This window comes from Ruditapes philippinarum, unplaced genomic scaffold, assembly GCF_026571515.1.
Source record: "Ruditapes philippinarum isolate M1 unplaced genomic scaffold, ASM2657151v2 ctg232_1_1_1_1, whole genome shotgun sequence".
Lineage (NCBI taxonomy): Eukaryota > Metazoa > Mollusca > Bivalvia > Venerida > Veneridae > Ruditapes > Ruditapes philippinarum.
The window spans coordinates 399269-423202 of NW_026854319.1; the positions used below are offsets into that span (position 1 = coordinate 399269).

The 23934-nt window shown below is 32.6% G+C and overlaps 2 protein-coding genes across 4 annotated transcripts in view; both read left to right on the plus strand.

The window, feature by feature from the left end:
• The window catches only part of LOC132739801 (sonic hedgehog protein-like), a 70087-nt gene extending 62375 nt beyond the window's left edge, over positions 1-7712 (plus strand). For both annotated transcript variants that reach the window (XM_060727605.1, XM_060727606.1), the window contains exons 3-5: positions 1780-1964; positions 2914-3011; positions 4983-7712. In XM_060727605.1, the coding sequence (XP_060583588.1) occupies positions 1780-1964; positions 2914-3011; positions 4983-5659 (960 nt within the window). In that variant the 3' untranslated portion in view covers positions 5660-7712. The remainder of the gene's footprint in view (positions 1-1779; positions 1965-2913; positions 3012-4982) is intronic.
• A 3641-nt stretch (positions 7713-11353) lies between these two features.
• On the plus strand, positions 11354-23405 carry LOC132739791 (uncharacterized). Of its 2 annotated transcripts, XM_060727583.1 has the most exons (12): positions 11355-11610; positions 12375-12581; positions 13021-13130; positions 13646-13805; positions 14256-14300; positions 19592-19699; positions 20247-20450; positions 21036-21149; positions 21389-21412; positions 22038-22131; positions 22422-22777; positions 23178-23405. In XM_060727583.1, the coding sequence occupies exons 1-12, from the start codon at positions 11553-11555 to the stop codon at positions 23183-23185; spliced, it is 1488 nt and encodes a 495-aa protein (XP_060583566.1). In that variant the 5' UTR covers positions 11355-11552; the 3' UTR covers positions 23186-23405. The 2 variants fall into 2 exon arrangements, with proteins under 2 accessions (XP_060583565.1, XP_060583566.1); XM_060727582.1 differs by lacking the exon at positions 23178-23405 and having other exon boundaries at positions 11354-11610; positions 22422-23146.
• The last annotated feature ends 529 nt before the right edge of the window (positions 23406-23934 follow it).

The following is a 23934-nucleotide window of genomic DNA, read 5'->3' on the forward strand; positions in this document are numbered from 1 at the left end:
TTAATAATAATTGACAATGAAATGATGTTATAGGCCTATTAACACACATCGATGATGAATTTTGGATTTAAGGTGGATACAAAAAATACATGGTTAAGGATAAAGAAAAAACGTATCTGAGAATTCAGTAAAATTCAAAAATAGGACTTAAGATATGACATTATATTTCAAACTATACAATCTAATAGCTTACAGTGGTTAATATCTAGTAGCTCATAAATCAATAGTTTCTATAAATTTTGAAAATTTAGTATGTGCTAAGTGTATCATTTAAAATGATAGAAAACGCAATGATAGTTTTGCAACTCCAAAATGTTTGGTCTAATTAGGATTTTTTGTTTGGGGGTTTTCTTTGTTTTATTTTTATTTTGCTCACTTATTGAGCTTGTAACTTTCAAGATTAAATAATCATTTTGATATCTGTAATTATTTTAACCGAGAACCCCCCATTTGAAATAAGCCTTTGAGCTTTCATGTGGCATCCTAGGTTAAACTTATACTTATATACAATATATGTTTACTTATATTAAGATAAAATTATTACTAGTTACCATCGGTTTCTGCAAAAGTGTTAACCAGTCCAACATGTTCTAATAAAGCATCCCTGTAAAAATGCACAAATATCTTTTTTGATAGCTAACAGATACAGAAATGTATCAATTTAAAATGAATTGGTCCGATATGGTAGGTCTGTAATTCCACAAATTATTAAAGACCACGACATTAATTATATGTAGATGTTGTTGGTAAGTGTAAACAATATTTATATATAGCTAATAATAAATTGTTCTAGATAAAAAAATAGTATTTTTTATCATATTAATGTCGATACTAATCGACTTTAAACTGTATTAATATTTTTTGTCAAGAAATATTTCATGAAAAATATCCAAACAATACATTGATTTTGGTTTTATCAAATGCTTTTATTACTTATGTAGACCAATTGACTTTAAAATACATCCATTTATACTTACATTTGTACTTATCTTCAGATTTGTTTTATGCCATTTTATAATATACATTGTTGTTAAATGATTTTATCTAATATATGTATAATAATACAATATTCGTGTTTTAGCCTAAATAAACACGAATCAATCAATCAACACAGTGTATTCTATATGGATATTTCTGTTTTATTTCGCTAACAAAATGATAAGAGACAACTATCGAGCAATATCACCATCTTTTTATCATCCTCTGTAAATAATTGGGGGGCATAAATTGAGTAGAAGCAAGTAACTGTATGAGATAGGAATTGAGATTTTGAATAAGTTAATTAAAATTTCAAAGCCCCATGGCAAACATCTGTTTTAAGAAGAGCAAAATAACATAGAAGCAGAAAAATGGACTATATGATGATTTGAGATAAAGACTTGTACAATCAAACTCCGACTAGATATTGTAGGGGAGTTGTAGTCGTTCTTCGTACATTTGCGCTTTCTCATTGTTTTTGTACTTATAATATAAACTTATTGTAACAGTATGTACATATATTTGATTGTTCACTTTAAATCTGTAGCAGGACACAAATAGTAAAATACAAACATGCTGTGTTATATATCCTGTTGTACTCCATCATTAATAAGTAGATAATGGTTAGCTATTAAATGTTATGCTCATATATAAACGAGACTTTCGGAAATTACGCTTCATCAGCATCATGTACGTTTGCAAAACGCAAACAAACGTGTATAATAAAATATTGAAAAACGAAGAATCATAATGTTTAACTTGTCAAAGCAAAATTATAATTATAGTTATATTTCATTTCAGCGATGCAAAGAAAAGCTAAATACATTAGCTAAACTTGTACAACTACAATGGCCGGGTAACCCGCCAGAGGTCCCTCCTGTGAAGGTCAAGGTTAAAGAAGCCTGGGATGACGACTTCATGCATGGGGAAAATTCTCTTCATTATGAAGGTCGCGCAGTTGACGTGGCTACCAATGACCGCGACAGGTACGCATAAATAGATTTAATTAGATTTTAATGAATAACTGCAAGAGTAATATACTAATTGATATACACAATCTTGAAATTAGAGGGCAACGAAATCAAAAGCAAGAAGTTGAAAATTACAGAATCGATTTGTTTAAGTGATTGGAAAGCGCAACAACTCCCACCCCCTAGCACCGTCTAAAACGCTATTAAATCCTCAATACTAAAATTACTGGAATCAATGATTATGAAGAACAGAAAAAATAATGAAGTACATGGCAAATGTACCTGTCACACAGCAATGAATACTTCTATTAAGTAAAGAAATATGGAATTTATTCAAAATTTAAATGACCTTATAATGGATTTATTACCGTTAACACCAAGACACTAACATGATTGGAAATATCTAAGGCTTTTTTATTCTGTCTTCGTTGTTTTTCTTTCAAATATTTATTTGTTTGCTTGTTTGTTTATTTCATTATCGTAATACAAAATTTGATATTGTAAAAATTATGTTAATAAAACGTTCAGTTGTTCATAACTTTGAAACCCAGTGTTTACTGTTCAAGGATTTTTATATCTGTCTGAGTAATTTATTCCTTAAAACAAATTTCAGATAGAAGTCAAACTTTATCATTTTTATCAGGTAGTTATGAACTATAAATCAAAGACATGAAACCGCTCGATGAAATATACGGCGATATTAGGCGTGAATCACAATGTAATTGATGTATATACCCGAAAAATGTTTGGTGAAGAACCAAAATTAAAATTAAAAAATAAACGTCTACAAAATTTAAAATGAGTTTTATAAATTGTTTGCGTTTAAATGTTATGAATTAATTATTTTATAAACGTCAATTTTTCCTGAAGAAAACAAAACGTTGAAAGCTAAAGAAAAGCGATTGTTTTCATTGAACTAATTATATAAATGTTATGAATTGTAATGGTTTTGTTTTTATGGCAGGTCGAAGTTAGGTATGCTGGCAGGCCTGGCGGTGCAGGCAGGGTTTGATTGGGTAGAGTACGAGTCACATGGCCATATCCATTGCTCGGTAAAATCAGGTCAGTACCATTATATATACCATCATTAAATAATAAATAGAGAATAACATGATACTGTCTTTTGATTGCCCTTTTATCAGACGAGGCTGATATGGGCTAGAAAGGGGCGAGGCTTGCCGATATTGCACCATTTATTTTAATTTTCAAAAGTACATGTGTAACGAAAGAAATATATCTATTAAAGAGGTTCAAACAAAACTATAATAGATGAAAGTTTTTTAAACAATAAATAATTTTATAGGATAAAAGAGAACATAAAGAATTAAATTTATGATGTTCTGTTTAATCGGAAAAAAGACTATACACTTTTTCAGTTGACTGAGTATATCTAAATCTTATCAAAATTATTATAAAATTATGATCAATTATTTATAAAATAGTTTGAATAGTTTAAATGGAAACAAAGGAAAATTAAAATATATGCCGCGTTGGTTTCATTATCTTCTCTTTAACGGCACATTATATGTTGTAAAAGATGCCTTATTTCACGTTATCTCATTGTAAAGCAAATGGTAGGGCTTGCCTAAGAAAACATATTTGAATAAATATTTACCATTAACAAATTAGTTGCTATCATGAAATAATCATTTTCTAAAACAAATGAAGTTTTGCTTTTTAATTTTGGGAGGTCTTTCTATGATAAACCAGACATAAAGAAAACAAAAAATGTTATAATTGAGTTTGATAAAAAAAATGAAACGTTAATAATTATGCATGTTTAGAGTGCTACATATGGATGCATCGTAATGTTTTCAAAAATTAATCAAAATTTCTAAGCATTTATATTTACGTTCGGAAAAGACGATTCGAATATGATATTATGAGTAACAATCAGTGACTTGAAACTTTCTCTTTCTTATTTTCTACGCATTTCATTCAAAGTCATTTTTTTATCATATTACATTTCAATATTTAATTTACGTATAAGGGTATTTGACTTCGGTAAATATGTGTATTTTTCTCATAGAAAGATTTATTACAAAGTATACATATCACTGTTATCTATAATAAACTGTTTATTTAATTTTTTCAAGTCTTTTGGAATTTTCAAAAGCATATAAAGGATGGTATGTGTACTAATAAACCACAATAAGTTCAATTTTAGCTCTCCATCAAGTATTAAATATTTGAAATCAGGGATTTAATGAAACAGAACTGTTGACCTTCTACACCAAGACCGTCTTTTCTCTGTCTTCATTTTCCCTTTTTTATTTACAATTTCCACAGTGTAATCCTTGTTCTTCGGTTTCAGTCACGCGCTCTTTTCGATTCGTCGATTTAATGAGGTTTTTAAACTCTTCTCTCTTTTAACTAATATAAATGTTAGTTTTAAAAGGCAATTTTTATGTGGATTTATCTATTGTACTACGCGGTCAGATCGTAGGCAAGGCACTTAGGTGTTAATGCATGCTTAATAGAAAAATAGACTATCATGCTATGAAATACCGGGTCAAACTTTATACGCTTACAGGTTTATTGTAGTTTTGTCCCGTGCTGAATGGAAGATAAAAACGTGCGATATTTGTTCTTGATTTAAGTACTTTCTATTCCTTTAATACCATATGCATGAGAAATCATCAATTCAGCATAAAATTGATGTTCAGTTAAGATACACTGAGATTTTCTAGACATTTTATGAGATGGGCTTAGATCATATTACTTACGAGTGAGACTTACCTAAGCTGCTATCAAATATTTAGAAATGAAACAGTTAAATCTTATTACATGATATTTCTTCTACAAGTCAGTAGAGTTAATGCTATATAAGTACGAAAGATCTATGGCATCATGTGGAGTTTTTAATTTTACCTTTTTTACATAAATTTGATACAATTTCGAGAAGTACTTTCAGAAATTTGAAACAAAAAATGTTATCTGTATCATTGAAATTAGGCCACAGCTTTTGTTAAAATATTTTTAAGAAGAATATAAGAATATATATTTAATTCCTTTCCTTTCTCATTAATCTAGATTCCTCAGCAGCAGTCAGAACTGGAGGATGTTTCACTGGAAAGAGTTCCGTTCAGATAGAAAATGGCGAATCTATTCCTATGTCAGACTTGCGCATTGGAGATCGCGTGCTGGGCATGCGCAGTGATGGTGTTTTAGAATACAGTGAAGTTATTAATTTTATGGACCGTGATGATTTTGGCTATGGATTATTCTACACACTGTCCACGGCGTCTGGGAAAGAAATAACGCTAACCGCAAAACATTTATTGTATGTCGTAAACCAAAACTCCTCATTTGATGTTAATAGAATTGAAGCTGTTTTCGCTGATAGTGTGACTGCGGGGCAATATTTGTTGCTAAGAGACAAAGACTCGATAATTACAACAGTTATAACAAAAATCGCCGTGCAAACTCGGAAAGGGATATACGCCCCTCTTACGAAGCACGGCACTATTGTTGTTGACGATATCATAGCATCTTGTTATGCATATATAGACAATATTGATATCGCGCATGCTGTATATGCGCCAATGCGGGTGTACCATGACATATCACAAGTTTTCGCGATGTTTTCTTCACAAAACGTTGAAAGTCGAAATTCAACGAATGTACCAAATGGTATGCATTGGTATGCCAAAATTCTCTACAAAATAGGTACAAAAATACTAAGTCCTGACACTCTCTTTGTGCATTAGCTCTAAAATAAAGTTAATTCTTCAAATTCAAATTTTTTAGTGTTGATATCTGTTGTTACACGAAAAACTCATTTACTGACGTAATAAAGTTGTTGTTATAAAGATCTATATTTAGATTATGCATTTAACATAAACATTTTCCACATTTTGTTTCTCGGTGTTAACGCATGCCATCGACCAAAACATGTACAGATCTTAGCTTGTTGGTTTTTGTCATTTTTTTTTCTGCTTCGGTTTATGTCTTGCAGTGGAGACATTAATATTAAAAAGACAGTTGCATAAGGAGGGAAAACACTTAATAACTATTGTATCATTATGAACGTTAGACATTTAATTAAGTATTGTTCAAGAAGACCATTTGATTTATATTTCGAACACGAAACAGTTCTTTTAAAGGTAGTCAGTCCACGAAATTTTGACGATTTATTAAATTAACATTATTTTTTAATTTTTCAATTCTGTATGCAACTGTCTTCAATATAAAATCCATTGAGAGACATGTTTACGTCTTTGTTAATTGATCTATGAAATCCAGTTAAATTATGATGTATATATTTTGTAATTATGTTGCATTAGTTATAATATATGTAAATATGAGCACCAAGTGTTGAATGAGTAAAGGGACTTAAATGTACAGAAGATAAGCACGACATAGTTGTTTCCCTTGAATGTCTGTGATCGTGAAGCTATTTATTATTTGTTGCTTTTACATTCGCTTTTTGAATCCAAGAATTCTATTTCTTATTAATTTATGGTTAAAGAAATCCGTAAAATTCCGCACACAATCTGTTAAGTTTTAAGAAGAATCAGTAACAGAAGTGTTGATTTTTATATTTCCGTTTTAAAGTAGTGACAGACATTTTGATAAGGAATACATGACTTTAAATCGCAATAAATATAGTCCCTTGACCTTGACCATCATATTTGTTTTGACCGACCTTGACCTGTATATCTGTGTAACAGAACAGTGAGATTTTTTTAATTATGTAGCATATATTTTATTTCTTATCGTATAATGTAATAAATGATGATATAATGCATGGACGATTTTGTTTAGCTATGACAATGTCCAAATGAAATTGTATAATAAAACATTTTGTAAATACTTACATATTAAGTATACAACTTGTTAAAGAAACTGTGTTAAATTTTGATGAACTTTTGTTTTTTGTTACCTATTTCAGTTCACATTTGCACTAAAATATATTTGAGCCGTGTCATGACAAAACCAACATAATGGGTTTGCGACCAGCATGGATCCAGACCAGCCTGCCCATCCGCGCAGTCTGATCAGGATCCATGCTATTCGCTATCAGTTTCTTTACTTGTTATAGGGTTGGTAAGCGAACAGCATGGATCCTGATCAGACTGCGCGAATGCGCAGGCTGGTCTGGATCCATGCTGGTCGCAAACCCATTATGTTGGTTTTGTCGAGACGCAGCTCAATTTTCTAAAAGACCATCTCTTAGGACCAATCATGAAATAAATTTATGATCTCTCACGCATTTTAACCTATCTTTATTAGGCTTTTGAAGCTGGCGGAAGTTTATACTTACAACATTTATTAAAGTTTGGCGCGCTTTTTAAAATTAACACTTATTCAAGTTTTGAAATTTCGTTTCATGGAACGCTATGTTTTAATGTTTTATTTTTAAATTCAAACCAGCCAGTTTTAGCTGATCAAATGAGTGTTTCTATCATATAAAGCATTGACATTTTCTCATTATCTCTCAAATTTATCTCATATATTTATCTCGTCAATTTATATCACCAAATTTTCTCTTCATTATCAAAAATAATTTTTTGTCCCTACTCCAAATAGTAAGCAAGCAATGTACATGTATACTTGTTAAAAAATACAATTAGTAACATGAAAAGACTTAATGAAATTCTTGACTAAATTGTATATTACTGATTAATGTTTGATGAATTAGATGTTTTTTAACTGACAGGTCAGTAGAAATAGTAAACTTTATTGTATTTTGTGACTTTTAATATTGTTATTCACATCATTCGTTTTATCTTTTTGCAATATCTTTTACACTTTTTTTCTATCCGATAAAAGAATATCTTATTATTTTCAGATATTATTTAAATCTTATATCGGAATCAGAATTGAAAAGTTTAATTATTTTACTCTGTAAAATATTTACTTTATGACACAAATATTTATTTGAGATTAAAACTGTTTCCTTTTAGTATAAAAATTTTACGACATTGACAACAATGGCGTATGTAAATGAAGCCATAAAGTGGCTAGTTACTATAATAACTTATTTTCAATTTAAAAGGGTAACCTTGAGTAATTTGTATGTTCTTTTAACCACAAGATACATTTGTACAAAACAATAAACCTATAAGCCAGACTGACTGGCTGTCACTCGTATAAAATCTTCTGTTCAACTTGTATAAAAACAATAATAAAATGTGAAAGTGACTTTGGGCTATTTTTAATAAACGCCGTACATGTTGATTTAAGTGTTTGGGTGAAATTTCTACAAAGCATTGATTTCTTATATTTATAAAAGGCTTATAATGAAATAACTTAATTTTATTTTGAAATTTAGCTCTAAATCTGAAATTTATCATGATGTTTATATATTTTTTTTGTTTCATTAAAATTTTTGAAGCTGTAAGGAAAAATTCTAACGTTATTTCTACAACGGATATTATTTGGCCTTGTGAAATATGTTTTAAATCTTTATACTTTGAATACCATAAATAAAATAATACAAAATATATTCAAGCAAAAAAGACAAAACAACACATGTCTTTATCTTAATAAATATTTTTGTCTTTCAGAAATACCGAAAAATTTCTTTTTACAAAAATGATATCAATATAAACTGCTGTATTTTCGTTCCGGTTAAGATGTGTCATAAGGCAGTATCTGTATAGTGAACTGGATTGGTGCAATTTCACATTATAATATATGTACCCAAAACAAGGTCTCACAAGTTGTTGTGTATACCGATTAACTTTTAATAATAAAACATATTTCTTGCCAAATTGTGTTGTTATTGTATTCAAAAAGTGTTTATAAATGTTAACCCTGTATATGCTAAGTTTATCAACATAATTATATACTTTATGTACACTGATGAAGCACTTCTCAATATAGGCATTTAAGTTAAACCATTCCCATCTTAAAAAAAGATCCATTATTCTTGCCGGAAGATGACATTACTCTTGCCGGAGGATTGCCCTATTATTGCCGGATGATGTTCCTAGTCAGGTAACCCCACAGTGGCATTTGACATTTGAATGTCAAGAAAGGACATGTTAAAACATATTATATGTCTTAATATCTTAAATCATACCTGATTGAGATTCTGAACTTTGAGTGTATGTAGCATGCGCACAAGAAATTACAAATCGATTCCGTCTTGCAAAACCGTCTAAGAAAAACTCACAAAACAATCATGAATATGGCAAAATATGAAATCAGTTGCATCTTCGCGAAAGGCACGTAGGTCTTTTTATTTTGTGCGCGGCATGATGAAAACATACAATATTTCCTGATATTTTGTAAAATGTTATATATGACATAGGTATTGTAAATAAGTTAAGAGTAATCCATACAATAAAGTGTACACAGAGAATTACCACCAAACATGTGCTAAATTGGACCTCTTTGCACACGAAAAATTATATTTTGTTATTTATCTACTACAACAAAAAATATATATAAGGGCTTCCGTGTCCAAGTGAACAACGAATTGGTGCGTCGTTATTGTTACAAGTTTAAATCCCGTCAGGGCTATTTCCAGTAAAGAGCTATGCTATCTAGTTATCGGTGGTTCTACACAGGTGGTCGTTAGAGCTTGAGAAAATGTTCAGTTGACATATAAAGTCTTCCAATAAACAGTTTAGTAAACAGGAAGTCACTATATGACCTTACTAGTGCCGACAAGTTTTAAAAACCTACAAAAGATATATTTAGTGTTAAGTTCACTAAATTTGCACTTGAATCATTGCGGTTTGCATGCAATATGAGATGCACAGTATGTTATTTAAGAGGCACAAGTAAACCACCGGAAAATACATGTATCACCACATATAGTGAATTTCCTGTACAGTTTCTTCCAGTGAACAGTTCGATCATTTTCCGGTTCTGAAAAAATTAAACATGGGTATGCCAGGTGAAGGTTATACATTCACTGCTGTTCTTTGAAAAATAAGAATATTTTGTTTGATAAAAGAATGGACAATGATACTCAAGTAATATCATTAGCCATAAAGATATTTGACAGGTTAAATGTTCTAATATAAACGGTTTTTAGGTTATATAATCCGAGCCGCCCGCCAAGGGTTATGTTGCAAATAACTGTGTAATACGTACATATAACCTTCCAACAATCTATAATACAGTAAAAGTCATTCTTCTAACCGAATAAGTAACCGTGTATGTAGAATATATTTATAAACGTCCCGATTATCGTTACAAACGTTCAGTAATACTTGTATAATACTGCCCTTTTGTAACATTGATTTTTATTGGTCAATCATAACGTTTATTAGTGTGAGTATATTATTTATACACTAAGGCTGATGTTAATTAATAGATTAAAAACTATTTAAAAATAAAAAAGATATATCCAAAAGAAACCAATCATGTTTTATTATATATTCTTTATAAAGACTTTTGACTGATTTAGAGGGCGTATACAAAATGTTGTTTGCAACATTGCATAGCACAGATTGTATTAGCTCCAACCAGTTTATGCTTGGTATATAATCTGTCAGAATTTTTAAAATTATTAGTAAGTTTTAGAGTTATCGAGATATTTGTATATATAACAAAAGTAATTAAAGGTAACCCAAAACTTGCACGTACACATATTCTTAATTCACCGTCTTAATTCTTATGAATTAGAGCTGATGAATTTCTCAAATCGTTTCACTTAAATATTTTATCAGATAAAACTGAAGTTGTATATAAAAAGGAACATTGAAAACTTACAAATGCAAATTAACAGAAAATTATTATCATTTTTCTTTTTACTGCTTTGTAATACCGAGTAAGTCGCTGTAAAAACTATAAATACGTCAAAATACTAAACAAATACCGGTAACTTCTCTTTCATTTTGCAATTTATTTGTCCGATTTATTTCCCTTTGAAAAAAATGTGTTTTTTTCTGATTCTGTATTTAATAAGTACCACAAAGTCACAAACCCGCCCATTTTTGTATAAAGACATAGCTTAGTGTTCGAAATAAAACTAAAACTATGTCAGAAATTAATTAAGATACATATTGAATTATCTATTTTATCTCAGAAAAATTTATCTCAAAACTCAAATTAAATATTTTTAAAAACAATGAAAATTTTTATCCCCGGAAACAAATATACTCGTGTGTAACTCGACATTATTTTGCAGTGGCTAAGCGCAACATCATAAAGAAATACTTTGTATATGTTGTGAGTCAAAATTCAAAATAAATTCAATTAAAAGAATAAATTACAAATACTGCATCATCTTTGAAGTTTACATCGATACTTAACTATACTTATTGAAATGATTCAGCCTTGACTATAAATCTATGTTTTTGTGTTTTTCCGTTATATTACGGAAGTTTAGTTACAATCTGTCAAACTTCTCGCCGCTGGATACACAACAAACATGCAAACGTCCAATAGTTGAACATTTCTTTATGAAATTAATTTTTTACCCGAGGCCATTTAATTAAGGAACGATTTGTATCTAGCGTAAAACTTATTGATAATTTACTAATTAGACACTAAATGCACGTGCTCGTTGTAAGAGATCGCCATCTTCTTCATGGATTTTATCATCTTAAATAATTAGTTAAATAATTAATTAATTAAAAGAGAAAGGATTAAATTAATTACATCGTGACATTAAGAATTTTACATAATTCTACGTTTGAAATGGAGTTAATACGAATATATGTGTTTCTTGTAGTAGCCGCCTTAGTTTCTGCAACAGGTAATACGAGCAGGTTTTTTTCTTGTTGCTGTTGTTGTTTTGTTGTTTTTTAGTATTCATTTATTTAGAATTCCTTTAAAAACTAGATACCGGAACAGTATCAATCTGCGTTCTCAAGTTAATTAATAAGTACATATGAACAAATCATAATTTTATTCAGGTGCATAGCCTCTCTTCTTCATTAAGATTTTGTAACAAATACAATATTTTAGATATTGAATCTCCAACAGTAATTAAAGTAGTTTATGGAAAGAAGTTTCCCCAGGGTGAAAAAATGGATAATAAACTTTAAAAAATGCCATATACTAGTATTTGTGACGACATGAGTATGGACTGCTGTGGTCATTGAAAGATGTACCCTGAACCTCGATATTACAAATTATTTTATGGAATGTCGGAACATTTCAAGCTAAAAGCATGACTTATTCCTTATAACTTATGCCGTTATCATTAATATATATAGTTGTATATGGACATAGATCTAAATTTCTAAAATCCATACGAATTGAGAAAAAAATGCCTATAACATATGCTATTTGTAATATTATATCAATATTGGTACTGTTTATAAGTATGCGACATTGCCTTTTTTAAAGTACTTATTATGTAAAAAAAATCATTCGTACAAAGATAATCATACATTTTCACGACATAAAAATATGGATAAACTCTTTAGATGTCATAACTGTACATAAAATAATGTGAAAATAATAACCATTTTAAACACCAAAAAATACTGTATTTAAAAACACGTTGTATTACAGTTGCTGATAAAGGTCAAATAAAGTACAAGCATCTGACGGACAAGAAATCATGGCCGGATGCGGATGCAGATTGCCGGTCACGTGACGGATCCCTACTCGTCCTTGATACACATTCAAGAGTGATTGAGTTCCAAAACAAAATTATGCTAGATACTGAAATATGGACTGCAGCATATAGGCAACATTCACCATGGGTGTGGGTTGAAGGTTCGAAATTATAGATATATTACGATTTGTAAAACTTTAAATTTCAAAATTAGGTCGAATAAAATAACACGTAACTTGTTTCTTGCAAGAGGAAACATGTTACTTTTAATTTTAAAAATTGCAACTTCTGGTTCGATATTTCAAGCAAGTACAGTTTTATTTTTAACAGCACGTTATATCGCTATGAAATAATGTAAAAACTTAATATTTAACTTTAATATTTTGACTTAAACGTTGTTTTGTAAAAAAATGTTATTTATACAATTTTATTAAGATGCACTTTGGCTTTCATTGTTTTGATTGTTTGGAATTTCATTAAATCTGTCAGTTGTATATGTTTTACATACCAAAGCATTTGCTATGACTGGTTGCTAATTTTCCTTTAGAGGATAATGATAATTCGGACATGTTGTTACCTATATTTCTATTTTTATTAAAGGATGTTTTTCGGCTTCTTTCCTCACAAAGAAAGATGGTAACCGGCTTCGTCTAAACAAGGCATCGGAATGTGCCACACTGTGTAAAGATAGTGCTTACGCTGCTTTAAAGGTTTGTAAAGAAATAAACCGCCGAACTACTTTATTTCATTTACATATAATTATTTTTAACCGTGCTTAATTTCTCAAATAGACTTGTCCGTCTTTTAACCTTGACAAAACCATCTTCTAAGTTGATAGCGAACAATGCAAGCACATATTTGTCGGCTGCTCTTCGTCTGCACTGGTTGCATCGGTAGGTTAAGTTGCCGCCATCAGGTTAAGAATAAACTAACTCTACTTTAAGGTAATTTGAAAATAAATATATTAATGTTAATATAGGTGACATGATGTTGTAGAACATTTATGAAGACAAATGCATAACAAAACACTTATGTTTAAATATATTTGAAATTTGAAAACAATATTTTGCTGAAGATCAAAATAGATATTTCTGATCAGAGGTTGTTATTCAAAAAACATATCCATATCGATAAGCCAATCAAATTCAGTTATATGCCATGATGTTTTTGATCTTACATTTCGTCTTTCATTGTTGTATTTATGTACATCGTATTTATGTTTTAGGGATATATGTGTTTCTGTATTGAGGACATGCGTGATCTGTTACCAATGAATGCACGTGAATGTGATACCTCGTGCCCAGGGTCACCGGGTGAGATGTGTGGCGGCCAGAGAGGGGGTGCTGTGTCACTTTACAGTCTAGGGGGCGTTAACGGTTACAAAGGTCAGTCAGTGCGTTCATATACACAGATCATTTTGCAAATCAGTTTTTTTAGTGTGTTCTATAAGTAAGAATCGACATTAAATTTGAGAAAATATAAACAATAGCAGGATGCAAACACTAATTTGTAGAGTACACCAATAAGAGAGTTTAGGAACATTGATTGCATTGGCCTTTGTTAGTTGTTGCTCTTTGGTGTATCTCCATTTGTATTATCATAGATACGGAAGACTATAGAGGGGATTTGCTCGAAAAGAAAAAGTTATATGAAAAAGTAAAAACAAATACGCTTTTTTGTGTTTCTATAGATAATATGAAAACAAATACAACATGTCTTATTGTCCTTGTGACATTATATCATTTGCTTATAGAAATGCACTAAGTACTGTTGTACGCGTATAATAAAAGTTGAACATAATAATTATTTGATGTTTAATGACATGCATATTTCAGAGTCGGATAAAGAAATAGCAGAGCAACTTCAGCAGACAAATCATGGTAATAATTTCTATTGGAATATTTTCCCCAATTTCACATGTTAAAATATATGTTCGTACGTGTATAAAATTATGAAAATTTGTTTTGAGAACTTCTAATCTAAAATTACATCAGGTGATATGATATCATCGGGTTTTGTGAAATTCCATATATTATCTCATTAAGAATAACAGTGCAATCTTTGTTGAGCCTTAAAAGTTTTAGGGTCGCTCTGCAAAAGTTGTACTGTCTCTTTTCTGTCCATTAACTTTCGAAGAATCACTAGTATTTAAAGTTTTTTTATGCTTGTTATGTAAACAATAGACATAGAAAATCAACAATTTTTCGTATGTGAGAAGTTAGCAGTTAACAGTGAGCTAAGCAAAAAGGCATTATGATTTATATAGGGAAATCAATGATCTGCTGTTACGCTCAGCTGGGTAAGCAATCTAGCAGAGCATTCCAAAATAAAGTGTAGAAATGCTTTGCTGGTATGCTCAGCTGGGTAAGCAATCTAGCAGGCCATTACTAAATATAGTGTAAAAATGCTCTGCTGGTATGCTCAGCTGGCTAGGCAATCTAGCAGGGCATTCCTAAATATAGTGTAAAAAATATTCTGCTGTTATACTCAGCTGGCTAGGCAATCTAGCGGGGCATTCCAAAATATAGTTTAAAAATGCTCTGCTGTTATGCTCAGCTGGCTAAGCAATCTAGCGGGGCATTCCAAAATACAGTGTAAAAATGCTCTTCTGTTATGCTCAGCTGGCTAAGCAATCTAGCGGGGCATTCCAAAATATAGTGTAAAAATGCTCTGCTGTTATGCTCAGCAGGCTAACAATCTATCGGGACATTCCAAAATATAGTGTAAAATGCTCTGCTGTTATGCTCAGCTTGGTAAGCAATCTAGCGGGGCATTCCAAAATATAGTGTAAACATGATCTGCTGGTATGCTCAGCTGGCTAGGCAATCTAGCAGGGCATTCCTAAATATAGTGTAAGAATGCTTAGCTGTTATGCTCAGCTGGCTAGGCAATCTAGCGGGACATTCCAAAATATAGTGTAAAATACTCTGCTGAATTTCTCAGCTGGCTAGGCAATCTAGAATGGCATTCCTAAATATAGCGTTAAAAATGCTCAGCTGGCTAGGCAATTCAGCAGAGCATTCCTAAATATAGTGTAATAATGCTCTGCTGGCAAGCTCAGCTGGCTAAGCAATCTAGCAGAGCGTTCCAAAATATAGTGCGAAAAATGCTCTGCTGGTATGCTCAGCTAGCTAAGCAATCTAGCAGGGCATTCCTAAATATAGTGTTAAAAATGCTCAGCTGGCTAGGCAATCCAGCAAAGCATTCTGAAAATTAGTGTAAAAATGTTCTGCCGGAATGCTGAGCTGTCTAGGCAAACTAGCAGGGCATTCTTAAATAAAGTATAAATTTCGTTGGTCTGCAACTGATTATTTGGCACTCGTAGACTTTCTAAAATATTTAGTGCCAATGCAGATAATGATATTTTTTACTTCTACGGGACCCTTAAGTGTCTATTTCTTTGGTCTCGACTGATTCTGGGACGATCGCAGACTTTCAGGAATTTTTGGTGTTAATGCAGATAATGACATTTGTGAATTTTTAGGACCATCCAGAGTCCATTTCGTTGGTCTGCGAATGTTTCTGGAACACTCGCAGACTTTCAGAAATTTTCGGTGCCAATGGAGATAATGACATTTTTACTTCAAAAGGACCCTCCTGTGTCTATTTCGTTGGTCTGTGACTGATTCTGAGTCACTCGCAGACTTTCAGGAATTTTGGTGTCAATGCAGAAAATGATATTTATGACTTATTGGGACCTTTATGCATCCATTTTTTTGGTCTGCGACTGATTCTGAGGCACTCACAGACTTTCAGGAATTTTTGATGTCAAGGCAGATAATGACATTTTTTACTTCTAGGGACCATCCAGGGTCAATTTTTTTGGTCTGCGACTTAATCTTGGACAGTCACAGACTTTCAGGAATTGTTGGTGCCAATAGAGATAATTACAATTTATGACATTTTTGACCATCCATAGTCTATTTCGTTGGTCTGCGACTGATTATTGGGCACTTGCAGACTTTCAGGAATTTTTGGTGCTTATGCAGATAAATGACATTTTAGGGTAAAAATGCTCTGCTTATGACTAAGGGGTCCTTAAAAGTAAAAAAGTCATGATCTGCAATGGCACTAAACATCCTGAAAGTCTGCGAGTCTCAAGGAATCAGTCGCAGACCCAAGAAATGTACTCTGGCGGTTCCCTAAAAGTCAGAAATGTCATTATCTCCATTGGCATCAAAATTCCTGACAGTCTGCAAGTGTCCCAAAATCAGTCGCAGACCAGCGAAATGAACTGGTGGGTCGCTCGAAGTCAAAAATGTCATTATCTCCATTGGCACCAGAGATTCCTGAAAGTCTGCGAATGTCCCAGAATCAGTCACAGACCATAAAAATGGACTCTGGCGGGTCCCTAGAAGTAAAAATTGCCATCATCTCTATTGGCACCAAACTTTCCTGAAAGTCTACGAGTGTCCAACAATACGCTGCAGGCCAATGAAATGGACTCTTAAAGGTCCCTTGAAGTCAAAAATATGATTATTTCCATTGGCACCAACCATTCCTGAAAGTCTGCGAGTGTCCAAGAATCAGTCGCAGACGACCAAAATGGACTCTTGAGGGTCCCTAGAAGTCTTAATTGTCAATATCAGCATTGGCACCAAAATTCCTGAAAGTCTGCGAGTGTCTTTCAAAAAGTCGCAGGACAATGAAATAGTCTCTTAAAGGTCCTTAGAAGTCAAAAATATCATTATTTCTATTGGCACCGAAAATGTTGAAAGTCTGCGAGCGCCTCAGAATTGCCTATAAGTCGAAAATGTCAATAAAACTTTGGCAACAATAAATCCTGGAACTCAGAATCAGTCTGCCAACTAAGCATTCCACCAGAGCATTTTTTAACTATATTTCGGAATGCCCTGATAGATTGCCTAGCCAGCTTAGCATTCCACCAAAGCATTTTTACACCATATTTAGTAATGCCCTGCTAGATTGCCTAGCCAGCTGAGCATTACACCAGAGCATTTTTTCACTATATTAAGGAATGCTCTGCTATAGTGCCTAGCCAGCTGAGCATTCCACCAGAACATTTTTACACTATATCTAGTAATGCTCTGCTAGATTGCCTAGCCAGCTGAGCATTCCACAAGAGCATTTTTTCACTATATTTAAGGAATGCTCTGCTGTAGTGGCCTAGCCAGCTGAGCATTCCTGCAGAGCATTTTAACACTTTATTTAGTAATGCCCTGCTAGATTGCCTAGCCAGCTTAGCATTCCAGCAGAGCATTTTTACACTATATTTCGTAATGCTCTGCTAGATTGCCTAGCAGCTTAGCATTCCACCAGAGCATTTTTACATTATATTTAGGAATGCCCTGCTAGATTGCCTAGCCAGCTTAGCATTCCAGGAGAGCATTTTTACACTATATTTAGTAATGCTCTGCTAGATTGCCTAGCCAGCTTAGCATTCAAGCAGAGCATTTTTACACTATATTTAGTAATGCCCTGCTAGATTGCCTAGCCAGCTTAGCATTCCAGAAAAGCATTTGTTCACTATATTTAGTAATGCTCTGCTAGATTGCCTAGCCAGCTTAGCATTCCAGCAGAGCATTTGTACACTATATTTAGTAATGCCCTGCTAGATTGCCTAGCCAGCTTAGCATTCAAGCAGAGCATTTTAACACTATATTTAGTAATGCTCTGCTAGATTGCCTAGCCAGCTTAGCATTCCAGCAGAGCATTTTTGCACTATATTTAGTAATGCCCTGCTAGATTGCCTAGCCAGCTTAGCATTCCAGCAGAGCATTTTTATACTATATTTAGTAATGCCCTGCTAGATTGCCTAGCCAGCTTAGCATTCCAGAATAGCATTTGTACACTATATTTAGTAATGTCCTGCTAGATTGCCTAGCCAGCTTAGCATTCCAGAATAGCATTTTTGAACTATATTTAGTAATGTCCTGCTAGATTGCCTAGCCAGCTTAGCATTCCAGAAAAGCATTTGTTCACTTTATTTAGTAATGCTCTGCTAGATTGCCTAGCCAGCTTAGCATTTCAGCAGAGCATTTTTACACTATATTTAGTAATGCCCTGCTAGATTGCCTAGCCAGCTAAGCATTCAAGCAGAGCATTTTTACACTATATTTAGTAATGCCCTGCTAGATTGCCTAGCCAGCTTAGCATTCCAGAAAAGCATTTGTTCACTATATTTAGTAATGCTCTGCTAGATTGCCTAGCCAGCTTAGCATTCAAGCAGAGCATTATTACACTATATTTAGTAATGCCCTGCTAGATTGCCTAGCCAGCTTAGCATTCCAGAAAAGCATTTGTTCACTATATTTAGTAATGCTCTGCTAGATTGCCTAGCCAGCTTAGCATTCCAGCAGAGCATTTTAACACTATATTTAGTAATGCACTGCTAGATTGCCTAGCCAACTGAGCGTTCCAGCAGAGCATTTTTACACTATATTTAGGAATGCCCTGCTAGATGCCCAAAACAGCTGAGCATTACAGCAGATCATTACCTTCCCTATATAAATTGAAATGCCTTTTTGCTTAGCTCACTGTTCACTGCTAACTTCTCACATACCAATTTTTCATGGTGTTAGTACATAACTTATGTTTGTCCTTGATAACTATCTTATTTGATTATTTAACAAGGGTTTAAGTCACACCGCCACTATAAAGGTCATATGACCTCTGGTGCCCCTTCATGTATGATTTCAGACCCAAACGGGTACCTGAGTAGAACGGCTGTGACTAAAAAAAGGATTGGAGCACCACACTAAATACCGTATTCCGGTATATACCGGACAAGGCGCTTGAATGATAAAATGCTTAAATCTTGTCTTTTTATCCAACGGAATGAACTTTAACAGGTCTAATTCATCTTTTCACACCGAATCAAGTACGATAATCAAGGAAAAATGTAAAATTCGGCGAAAAAAACGATATTTGTATATTTGTGATCATGATTTCTGCAAGCGTCTAGAGGTACTGCTCCAATCCTGTATTGAGCTAAATCCGAGTAGAACCACCGTCCAGCGCTAATACATGAAGGACTCCAAAGTCCTAGGCGGGAATCGAACCAACAGAAGTGAAGGACATATGATTTTTGAAAGCAAAATATCTTAGATATGATAATATTTTCTTGTTTTGCCATACGACTTTGTATTAACCAGTATCTAAATACTTAAACAAAATAACTAATATATGAGTATTTATATATATCTTTCAGAGATGAGTCGGTCAGACTGGAAAAACTGTGTCTACATTCTCAAGCATGACACACCTATTTGGATAACTGCTGACTGTAGAAAGAAACTGCCTTTTCTTTGTAAAATATGTAAGTAGGCAATAAAATGTTCTTTATATACATGTATACAATTTGTTATGAGCGTTCTTGAATTCAATGATAGCAATTTTTTCTATTTGTTTTAAATCATATTCAAACGTTTGTACATAACGATAAGAGTAAATCAGCTTTTTACAATGTTTTGAAATAACATGTACTTAGTACACAGCAGATGTTAAGACTGCTATTGTTACTCTACCCGGCCCGAAAACCTATGTGTCAACATCCTTTATTGCAAAGATTTGTTTTTTTATTATTCAGCAGTTCTTCGATCGTACTTTTATGTTCTGAGATATATCAAGTACATAACTAGGATTGACTCACTAAGTACTTCATTCCACATTATAGATCCAATTATAGAACACTCCTTATAATAAGATTTAGAGAAGCTTAAATTATGATTAATTATAAAATGAAGAGAAAAACCCTGGCGCATCGATTTCATAGAATCGTATTAGAATATCGGATGTGTCATCGGATAATCGCGATGGTTCTGTACGATAATGTATCTAACGTTTGATAATTTTGCTTCTTAAAGATCGGGATAATGGTGCCATTATTGAATATAGAAGTCCAAGAAAGAAGGTCGGTTCGTGGATGGAGGCACGTGACATGTGTCTGGAGGAAGGTGGTACATTGGCGGATCTTCATGCGAACAATATGGAGGCGGTATCAGCTCTCCCGGACCACAGTGAATTCTGGGTCGGGCTGTACAGAAACACTTCGTGGGCGTGGCAAACAGGTATGAATCAGGTTATGTTGTGATAGTTACATAATAGGTGAAATGGTTGATTTAAAAGTTTGTTGGTGCAAATGAACATAATTTTAACCATATTCATAATGTAATAACTGTACTATATTTGATATGCTACGGGACAAATAACCAGCTAATGTAATAAACTTGACCTTTAGTTCATAGGACCCTTATTTTTTCCAGAGATATATAATTATCCGGTAAATTCGAGTTTACCTTAACTTAATTTAAAGTTGCAGTTATGCTTCTTTGAAGTTGTAGTTCTGCTATTTCTTATGTTCTAGTTCTGCTTATTCAAAGTTGAGATTCTGCTTCTTTGAAGTTCTGCTAAAAGTTAAGCGTTTGGTAGGAACAAATCATTAACAATTAAGTTAGTCGTAAAAGATGTGTCATTCTATAAATGACCTTGACATCCTTTTGGATGACTCGTAAGACACGAAATTACTATGAAACTTTTTATCATCATGAAAATTTTATAAACTAAGTATATTTCAGTTAGATTTTGTAACTTGATAATATTATTTAAGTAAGACAAATTTAAAACACAATTTTTGTTATTTTAAATATTTGCAGACGACATCGTGGAGAAGCCGTCATGGTGCACTTCAATGACAGAAGACCGGACAGGAGAACTTCATTTCAAAACCGAGACATGCAGCATGCCCAAAGAATACATATGCCAAATTCGTAAGTTAATTTATTCTTTCAAAATCAAAATAAAGATACTCTTATTGTTAAATTCGATTTTTTTTCTGTTCGTTGTTGTGACACTGAGATTTGTTTAAGATTCATTCTCACCATGTTTTTGTACAGAACATCACAATTTTAACTTTAAACAAGTCTATGTATTTCTATTTAAAAAATTTTATGCAACGGTATAAAAATCATTGTTTAAAATAAATATTTTGTATATTTTTGTCTTTTAGCTTTACAAGTTGCACAGGCAAAACGTAAGTGAAATTATTTTTCTTTTCTATTTTGTAAAAGAAAGTATACATGTAATTACTCGGTTTAAAATGTTTCAGTTCAATGTCATTATATCCTTACACAGTTTGATTTCTTTTTCTTAAAAGGGGCATATAATATCCCGCAAGAAAGTAACTAAAATGTCTTACATAAACTTTTCGCTCTGTTTTCATTTCCAAAAATCAGTGAGTAGAGTTATCTTTTTCACGCTAATGATTGTGGGTTGTTTTTCGCAATTGCTACCAATTGTGTTTTCAAATAAAATTAAAATGGGAAGCAAATTCAAATGTTTTAGGTCAATGTAAGACTTTATGTTAATTACAATACGACGTTCAATAAATGGCAATTGTCTTTGAAGCTTTGCTAACAGCTATCTTGTATAATATATGCCAGACCAGTCTGTAGATCTGTGCTGTTGTCTATTCAGCTTCATCATATTGTATTTCAATCCTTCAAATTGCAAATGACCAGTCCCTTAATCAGAGTAGCTCAAGACCATAGTTCATTACACTAATACAACAAGAATTGAAACATATTTGTTCAAATGGAGACACGTGATAAAGGTGTTCAAATACAATAATATTGTCAATGTTTAATTATATTTTACAGATAGTAACATGGTTATATTTCTGATATGTGGAACGGTTGCCTGGATACTAGCTGTCGTGACTGGTATTGTCGTCTTTTATATGATGAGGAAGAGGTCAGTACACATTTAAAACAATTAGAAATATCTCATTAAGTGTACAAACTTAAAATATAATGTTTGACGTATTTAAAATGGAAACTGTATGGATAACGATTGACTAGATCGCATCCTTCCCTTCATAAGAATGAATTGCTGTCAAATTAAAAAAATATATATTAAATTAACTGGATAGCTATAATAAAACCCATTGTCATACAATTACATTAATTAGATAAATCAGTCACTAATGTCTTCTACATTTTTGATATGTCATATATGTTTCATTTTTGCTGTTACTTTTTCAGAGGATATTGTAAGAGAAGTTCGGCAACGGGCTCAACTGGTGAACTAAGAACTAGTTATTTAGATTTAGAAGAAGATTCTTCTAGAACTAGACCATCCAGACCACATTCTTACGTCAACAGTGACGTCAGAAATCAGCCAACGTGTTCACGACCACCACCTGCAGATGACCTCCGAAAGCCAAATTCCTCCAAAAATCAGGATCAAACTGCAAGATTCCAAGCTTCTAATGGAAATGAGTATGCAAGCGTCTGTATGAGCAAATTTGATAAGCGTGGTCCTTTGGAACAGTATGATGACCTCAGTCACGAGGCTAGCGCGTGCGGGTCGTCAAACAGAGGGTCAACAAGTACTGAAGGTGATTACGATATTGTCTGGGATTCTGTAAAATTTGGAAAGCATTTAAATAAGTTAACAAAATCTGCTAGAGGCTCGACATCGTCTGAAAATATTTATACAGAAATTGAACACGTGACACGTGTTGAGATTCCTCCTATCTCTGAAAACAGTGATAATCTATTTCCTCCAAGCGATGCATTTGGGCTTCATGGAAATGGCGGGAAAATGCCGCTCGGTCGCACACGATCAAAGAGCCACTAGTTAGAAATGAAATGTTTTGTAGAACAGTGACTATACTTGTTTTATATTAAATTATTTATTTATTAATTTATTAAATCTTAGAGAAAAAATCATTGTCTTTTTTATTCTTTACCTCCTTCCGAGTGACATAAATTGACAAATATATATTTATTCAACAGGATACTAGTGGTCATCAAACAGACATGTATGAGGAGAGAACTGCAGTTTGGACCATATAAAACCAGAGACATTGTCCACATCTGTTGTGGTCTTGTATAGTGGAACTATATCATCGTGAGACGTATTCGCCGAGTGCTTTGAAACTTTACAACTCTAGAGTTGTTCTCGTGTTATTGTTCTGGATACAGACAGTTGATATTATTTCATTTTGTATTACATGTCTCCTGTTTATACATTTTGTATTTTGCTTTTCTGTTATATATACCTGTATTGTTTATATTTATTTCTTGCTGTGTTGTGTTAATAATTCATACTTGTAACTACCATGCATTTAAAAAGATATATTTATGAATAAATTTTTGTACGTATCTTAAATGGTTGTTTGGTTTTTTTTTTATCTGGACGGCTTTGCATAAAATCCTTAGAATACAAATGGGAACTACACGATAACGCCCACTAAATTCATATTCCTTTCTTAAATGGACTTGTCCCTCATTCAATATTGACCAATCATTCATCATTTTGGTACAATTTAAATAATTTGTACTAACTATATAGCGAACAGTGCAGACATTGATCAGACGGCACGGAACCGCAAGTTGATAGTGGTCTGTACGGATCTCATGGTTTGACTATTATGGTCAATAATTAATACGTACATGTAAGCTTTGATCATATAAAGGTATATATATGTGACCATGGGTTCAAAATAACCATCTATTTCTCCAGTAGATTGATATCCAAAAAATTTTAATA